Genomic DNA, 7,808 nt, shown 5'->3' on the forward strand with positions numbered 1-7,808 from the left:
GCAAACTTTAAGTCACTTTTCTGATCAAAGTTTAATGAGGTAAATTGCCTTGTAGGATATAGCCCCCCTAAATGAATGTGTTACGTGCTTTTGTCACTGATCACATGTGTTACATTATCAGTGTCATCATTTTAAACCTTGTGCATTTGGTGTCCTGTGTCCCCCAAATAATTTTTTATTTTGTTGTCTCTTTTTTCTTGGAAATACGTAAATATTGTGGACTTTCAAAACTATTTTCTATTCTCTTAACCAGACTGGAACCCCAGTCCAGATGCACTGGTCTATGCAAGGCAAGGAATGTTGAGTTTGGACCTCTAAGTATTTCCTTCAGTTGACAGAGGAGATACACCATGGTAAGTGCCAACCAGACAGCCTCTGTGACAGAGTTTGTTCTCCTGGGCTTCTCTGCCTATCCAAACCTGGAGAAAACATTCTTTGTGCTCATCCTGCTGATGTACATGGCAATCCTACTAGGCAATGGGGTTCTCATCCTGGTGACTGTGTCCAACTCCCACCTGCACACACCCATGTACTTCTTCCTGGGGAACCTCTCCTTCCTAGACATCTGCTATACAACGTCCTCAGTCCCCCTCATCCTTGACAGCTTCTTGACCCCCAGGAAAACCATCTCCTTCTCAGCCTGTGCAGTGCAGATGTTCCTCTCCTTTGCCATGGGAGCCACAGAGTGTGTCCTCCTGAGCTTGATGGCGTGTGATCACTACGTGGCCATCTGCAACCCCCTTAGGTACCCTGTGGTCATGAGCAAGGCTGCCTACGTGCCCATGGCTGCCAGCTCCTGGGTAGCTGGAAGCACTGCTTCCATGGTGCAGACATCCCTTGCAATGAGGCTGCCCTTCTGTGGAGACAACATCATCAACCACTTCACCTGTGAGATTCTGGCTGTCCTGAAGTTGACCTGTGCTGATATCTCTGTCAATGTGATCAGTATGGGAGTGACCAACGTGATCTTCCTGGGGGTCCCGGTTCTGTTCATCTCTTTCTCCTATGTCTTAATCATTGCCACTATCCTGAGGATCCCCTCAGCTGAGGGGAGGAAAAAGGCCTTCTCTACCTGCTCTGCCCACCTCACTGTCGTAGTCATCTTCTATGGGACCATCCTTTTCATGTATGGGAAGCTCAAGTCTAAGGACCCGCTGGGGGAAGACAAAGAAGACCTTGCTGACAAACTCATTTCCCTTTTCTATGGGGTGGTGACCCCCATGCTCAACCCCATCATCTACAGCCTGAGGAACAAGGATGTGAAGGCTGCTGTGAGGAACCTGGTATTTCAGAAACGCTTTGCCTTTTGATGTTTTGGGGGAACAGATGTCCCTGTAACTCTTCGCCTCTTGGTTGCTTTTACCCACAAATCTCAGAAGAGAATGTTCCCTAAAGAAGATACATGTGAAGAATGACCACCGGAAAATTGAAGTACTTATGTAATAGAGCACTTTAGCTGTGATTGGACCCAATTAAAATATTGAAACCTAGAACCCAGGGGAAGTGTGGCTTGAGGGGATGGAAGCAGAATGCTGCTGGATATACAAGGAATGATTTTTCTGTTTCTCCATTGTTCTAGTCTGAATTCACCTTTGTGAGCAGATGGTTCCTCTGTTTTGGGAAAAACACCCTCTGTGTTACAAAAATGTAAAGCCAAGATTCTACTCTTGAAAGGAGGCACTGAAGACACCGTGGGACAGAACTTCATGACCCTGCCCACCTCCTTAGCACAGTGCTTCCCAACCTGTGTCTTGCCATGGAGCACATTGAAAATGATGGGATGTGTAGGCACCCTGGGGTGAGTAGATGAGTCTTTTCATGCTGAAGGCAATTCACCTGGGGGCTTAGGTCACCACAGGTTCTGCTTAGTAATCCCAAGAGGACTCTGAGCTTCGTACATCTGTAGCCTGTGGCACATTAGCTGAAATGTTCTGCCTGAAGCAGAATGTATCTTCCCTTAGCCCCTGCTGAGAGGACAGTCATGCTCTCTCCTTTGGCTACAGATAATTGGCGAGTTGACCCAAACTGGGCAAATCATGTTTTCTCTCCAGGGAACTTGGAATTTGGTCATAGAGACACCTCATAGTTGGCACAAAGCTCTTGAACTGTTAGACCATGTAAAGAGGGCACGAATGTGGCCCTATGTCTAGCAAAGAAGAGAAAGCTGGTCTGCAGAGAGAGATGATAAAGCAAATGCACAAAGAGGACCAGACCTACATGAAACAGAAATAAAGGCTGCAATATTTAGGCTAGGTATTGGAGAAGGTTTTTCTTTTATTTTATGGGAAAATTTAATCCTGTAGAAAGAATAACAGGTATTTATCTTCCAGATCCAAAGATGATCTGCTCATGGCTGATGTGTGTGTGTGTGTGTGTGTGTGTGTGTGCAATTTTTAATTTTTTAAATTTTCCTGGGTACACAGTAGCTATATATATTTATGGAGTGTATGGGATATTTTTATACAGGCATGCAATGTGTAATAATCACATCAGGGTAAATGGGGTATCCATCACCTCAAGCATTTATCCTTTGTGTTACTAACAATCCAATTACACTCTTTTAATTATTTTTAAATGTACAATTAAATTATTTTTGACTATAGTCACCCTGTTGTGCTATCAAATACTAGTTCTTATTTATTCTATTTTTTGTACCCATAAGCCATCTCCACTTCCCCTCTACCCTCTCATCACCATTCCCAGCCTCTGATAACGATCATTCTACTCTCCATCTCCATGGGTTCAATTGTTCTTTTAGCTTCCACAAATAAGTGAGAATATGCAGAGTTTTTCTTTCTGTGCTGCTTATGGCCAATCTTGTTCTTCTGATAGCCCTGTGGATTATTTCTTCCTCTCCTTAATTATTCTAAAGCAAATCCCAGATGGTAATAACATTCCATCTTGAAATATTTTAGTATTTATATCCAAAAAAGATTAGTACTCTTGTAAAACTATAAAGTGCCATTTAATATTTAACATATAAATCACCTAAAACTCAATAATTCTTGATATCATCAATTTTCCAGCATTTATATTTCCAGAAATGCCTTATAAGTTATTTATTTCAATTTTTAAATTGAACCAGGATCCAAATAACATTATACATTGTGATTTGTCTCTGATATGGTTTGGCTGTGTCCCCACCCAAATCTCACCTTGAACTGTAGTTCACATAATCTCCACGTGTTGTGGGATGTCATGGGAGGGACCTGGTGTGAGGTAATTTAATCATGGGGGTGGTTACCCTCATGCTGTTCTCATGATAGTGAATGAGTTCTCATGAGATCTGATGGTTTTATAAGGGCCTTTTCCCCCTTTTGCTTGGCACTTCTCCTTGTTGCTGCCATGTGAAGAAGAACATGTTTGCTTCCCCTTCTGCCATGATTGTAAGTTTCCTGAAATCTCCCCAGCCATGCTGAACTGTGAGTCAATTAAACCTCTTTCCTTTATAAATCACCCAGTCTCAGGTATGTCTTTATTAGCAGTGTGAGAATGGACCAGCACAGTCTCTTTCAATCTACATTTCCCCCTCCCTTTTTCTATCTTTCCCTCTATCTCTGTTCCTACCACCAGCACCCTGCTTTTAGGCTAGATTTTTTTTGGAAGGATTAGTTTCTCATTATAGGAAACTATAAAGTTTACCACAGTCTGATTTTGCTGATTGCAGTTCTGTGGTGTCTGTCTTTCTGTTTCCCATACATTGGTGATTAGATCTAGTTACTTAAGTTTTTTTTTTTTTTTGGCGGAGTTATGAGCTCATGGCTCCTGAGACCTTTTGCATGACGCTAGTATTTTTGATGACTTCCCACTATCTGTATGTCAAGATATTACAAGCTCAATATTCACACTTCCTTCCCAGACCTGAAACAACTATTTTGTCTAAGGAGCTCCTTTTTTCCTTTAATGGGGAATGGTATTTAGAAGTATAATCTGGGTGCTAGGGTTACTATTGAGTTTCCCATGGTTTCTAAATGTTTCAGTGGAAAGAGCTATGAAAACTATATAATATAATAATTGAATTATATGTATGCATGATATATAAATATATATTTAGATTTAGATCAAATACATAAATCATACATACATACAATTCAAATTAACAGCTATAGATTTTTTACCTAGCTTCATTGATTTTATACCTGTATCTCCTTCTTCTATGTACTGTCTCCTCATTCCAGAAATGTTTGGAGATGGCTTTAAGTTATACACACATAATGATGTCAGGAGTTAACATTGAGCACAGCTTCTATAAAGGGCAGAATTCAATCAAGCTGTCCAGTGGTGTGTGTCTGGGAGTACTGGGGCTGATCATAACAGTTGAGGTGATGATGTGGGCTGTGGGCCCTTTTCTCTCGCTTGTTCCTGAGCTTCCTTCAGGAGATCTGAGTCTGGGAGTGAGGCACTGGGTGGCAATGGGCTAGGAAAGAGTTGCAAGATAAATTCAAGCCTGGAAAGAAAGATTCCAGACTGGAACCTCAGGGCATCTTGCAGCTTGGGAATGACTTTCCTAAATCGTGATGAGGGCAGTCATAGGGCCCTGCTCACCAGGGGACTTTGGCAAAGAAGGGCACATGATGCAGTCAAGAAGGAAGCTGGCAGATCACCTCTAAATGGGGTCCAAAGTCCTGAATTCTGCATGCCTGCTCTGCTCGAAATAGACGTTTCCAATATGTAAGAGCCACATAGAAAAAAAGAAGTTTGTTAAATATTTGGAAGGATGGAGTCACAGTCAAAAACTACATATCTGGGGTCCATGGTCTCCAAGATTTTAATATCATGCTTCCTTACAATTTAAACTGTATTTGTTTATTGATTTATAAAGTATATAGGTATTCTACTGTACCAATATGTTATGGACATTTACAACGTTTACAAAATAGAAGTTCAAAAGATAGGACAAATATAATTTTTTTTTAAAAAAAAAGCAAACATGGGACAAAATCAGAGGAAAATGAGGGTAGGCCACACATTCATTCATTCATTTATTCAGCATCTATGTATTGAGAGTCAGTTGTGAGTGAGGCCCTATTTTTATACTAAGGAAACATCTGTAAATAATACAGAAAAAAACTTACCTCTGTAAAACTTATATTCTAACAGGAGAGAAATAAGCAATAAACAATTATGAAAATAAATAGGATGTTAGAAATTTTATGGACTCAAGATTGCATAAAGGATAATTGAACACATGCATCTAATTTCATTCCTCCTAAACCCATAAAAACTATAGTCTTTCTTTCTTTCCAATAAAATTCACAAGGTTAAGGAGAAGAAGTAAGACATCAACAGTGAGAACATTGTGAAAGTTAGGAAGCAGATGAACTAGTGCTAATTGCCATAGCAGATCTGACAGAGCCAAATCCCAAGCCAGAATCTTGGAAAGATAAGTGTCTTACTCCATTTTCTGCTGCTTTAACAGAAAATCTGAGACTGCGTAATTTATAAATAATAGACATTTATTTGGCTTATAGTTCTAGGGGCTGTGAAGTCCAAGAGCATGACACTGGCATCTAGTGAAGGCCTTCATGTTGCATCATCCCATGGCAGAAGGTGAAAGAACAAGCAAGTACATGAAACAAGGAGAGAAAGGAGGCCAAACTCCTGCAGTAACTCACGCCTGCAATAATGGCATTAATCCATTCATCAAGGCTGAGCCCTCTTGGCTTAATCACCTCTTAAAGGTCCCATCTCTCAGCCCTGTTACCATGGCAATTAAATTTCACCATGAGTTTTTGAGGGGGCATTCAAACCATAATAACTGGCAACAACTAGATTTGTAGCACAGAGAAACTCATTACACCAAGTACCTCTAGGACCAGGGTGAAGGAAGCACTGCTAAAAAAGGAAGACTAGGTGACAAATATGTAAGAAACAGAGTCCCTACACCCCTTCATTCATTCCATGACATTAGTCAACTATCTCTTGCCCACCTCAACAAAAGTTTTATTCTCTGTAGAGGGTAAAATCATGGCTCTCTGGACTGGCAGAAAACAGCCACAGTTGAGAGCATGGGTACTTTACTCTTTCATAGAGTAAAAAAAAATTAGCATAAAAGATCAAGAATCAAAATGGCTTCTGATTGCACCAGAATTACCTTCAAATTCAGAAGGAAGATGATTTCCAATAAGTTCCTAGAATTTCACACACTACTGTGATGATTAATTTTATGTGTCAACTTGACTGGGTCATGGGGTGCCCAGATATTTGGTCAAATATTATTCTGGATATGTCTGTGAGGGAGCACCTGGATGAGATTAACATTTAAATGCATAGATTGAGTAAAGCAGATTGTCCTCCCTAATGTACTAAGCCTCATTAAATCAGTGAAAGGCTTGAATACAACAAAAAGGATGAGTAAGAGGGAACTTTTCCTGCCTTTGAGCTGGGACATTAGTTTTTTCATCAGCTCTCCTGGCCAACCAGCCTGCTGACTACAAATCTGGGGACTTGTCAGCCTCCATAATCAGATAAGCCAGTTCCTTACAACACACACACACACACACACACACACACACACACACACAATTAGTACGATTCCTCTCGAGAACCCTGGTTAAGACACCCACCAAATTATCGGTCAGGAGGTTAAATAAAAATATGTTCAGACACATAAGATCTCAAAAATGTGTATACAATACACTTTTTCTCAAGAAGTTATTGAAGGCTGGGTGAGTGGCTCATGCTTGTAATCCCAGCACTTTGGGAGGCTGAGGTGGGTGGATCTTCTGAGGTCAGGAGTTCAGAACCAGCCTGGCGCCCATGGCAAAATCCCGTCTCTGCTAAAAATACAAAAGTTAGCCAGGTGTGGTGGCATGCACCTGTAATCCCAGCTGCTCAGAAGGCTAAGGCAGGAGAATCACTTGAACCAGGGAGGCGGAGGTTGCAGTGAGCCAAGATTGTGCCACTGCACTCCAGCCTGGGTGACAGAATGAGATTCCATCTCAAAAAAGAAAAAGAAGTTATTCAAGAAAGTGCTCTATCAAAATAAGAGATTAAACCAAGAAATAGAAAGAAATTGACAAAGGAAACAGAAGTTCCAACCCATAAAAGAGGTGTAAGGAGTCCCCGGGACAGTAAAAGGAGATCCTGGCATGACAGTTGTACACCCTGCAGAGAAGGCAGCCAGCCCAGAGGGCAGCCCTACGACTCCAGAGACAGGCATGTCAAGGGCTCTCGTTCATAGGCCCCTGCTGCCTACAGTGATTAATTTGAGGACAGAATGCCCCAGACAGCCTGGCCCACATTCTTTCCTGCACTGGCCTTGTCTTGGCCATGCATGTATAAAATGCCCTCTTCTCTCTCTGTGTCTTGCTGACTGGGTTAGTGGAGGACACTCATTCCACTCCAGAGAGTATTCTGCTTTGATCTATTCCCAAGAGTGGGAAGAGGACCATACTCAGAGCTTAGAAGCAGGAAACATAAAACAATCCACTCTCTCTGATGATATTTCTGCCAGATGTCTGGTACCTGGCCACACTACAGCACTGTCTGACTTACACAGAAGGGACTATTGAAACTGACAGCTTAGATTCTCAGGTGAGTCTTCCCCAAAATAGTGGCAATATTTTTTTTTTCAATCAAAAAGCTAGATTTGTCAGTCAGAATGACTATTATTAAAAAGTCAAAAAACAACAGATGTTAGTGAGGAGGTGAAAAAAGGGAAACATTTATACATTGTTGCTGGGAAGGCAAGTCAGTACAACCTCAATGGAAAGCAGTATCGAGATTTCTCAAAGAACTAAAAATAGAACTACTGTTCAATCTACTTTTTTACACAATGAATTTTTTTTTTTTTTTTTTTTTTTTTT

The 7,808-nt window shown here is 41.1% G+C and overlaps 1 protein-coding gene across 1 annotated transcript; it reads left to right on the plus strand.

Moving 5' to 3' along the window:
- Window positions 1-350: 350 nt before the first annotated feature.
- Window positions 351-1,310, plus strand: LOC108542561 (olfactory receptor 13C7). Its single transcript, XM_017892613.1, has one exon. The coding sequence runs from the start codon at window positions 351-353 to the stop codon at window positions 1,308-1,310; it is 960 nt and encodes a 319-aa protein (XP_017748102.1).
- Window positions 1,311-7,808: the final 6,498 nt, after the last annotated feature.

The sequence above is a fragment of the Rhinopithecus bieti genome, unplaced genomic scaffold (assembly GCF_001698545.2).
Source record: "Rhinopithecus bieti isolate Rb0 unplaced genomic scaffold, ASM169854v2 scaffold_22453, whole genome shotgun sequence".
Taxonomy (NCBI): domain Eukaryota; kingdom Metazoa; phylum Chordata; class Mammalia; order Primates; family Cercopithecidae; genus Rhinopithecus; species Rhinopithecus bieti.

Bases quoted from the DNA above. Each gene is read 5' to 3' on its own strand.
- LOC108542561 (XM_017892613.1), top strand. From the start codon at position 351: ATGGTAAGTGCCAACCAGACAGCCTCTGTGACAGAGTTTGTTCTCCTG.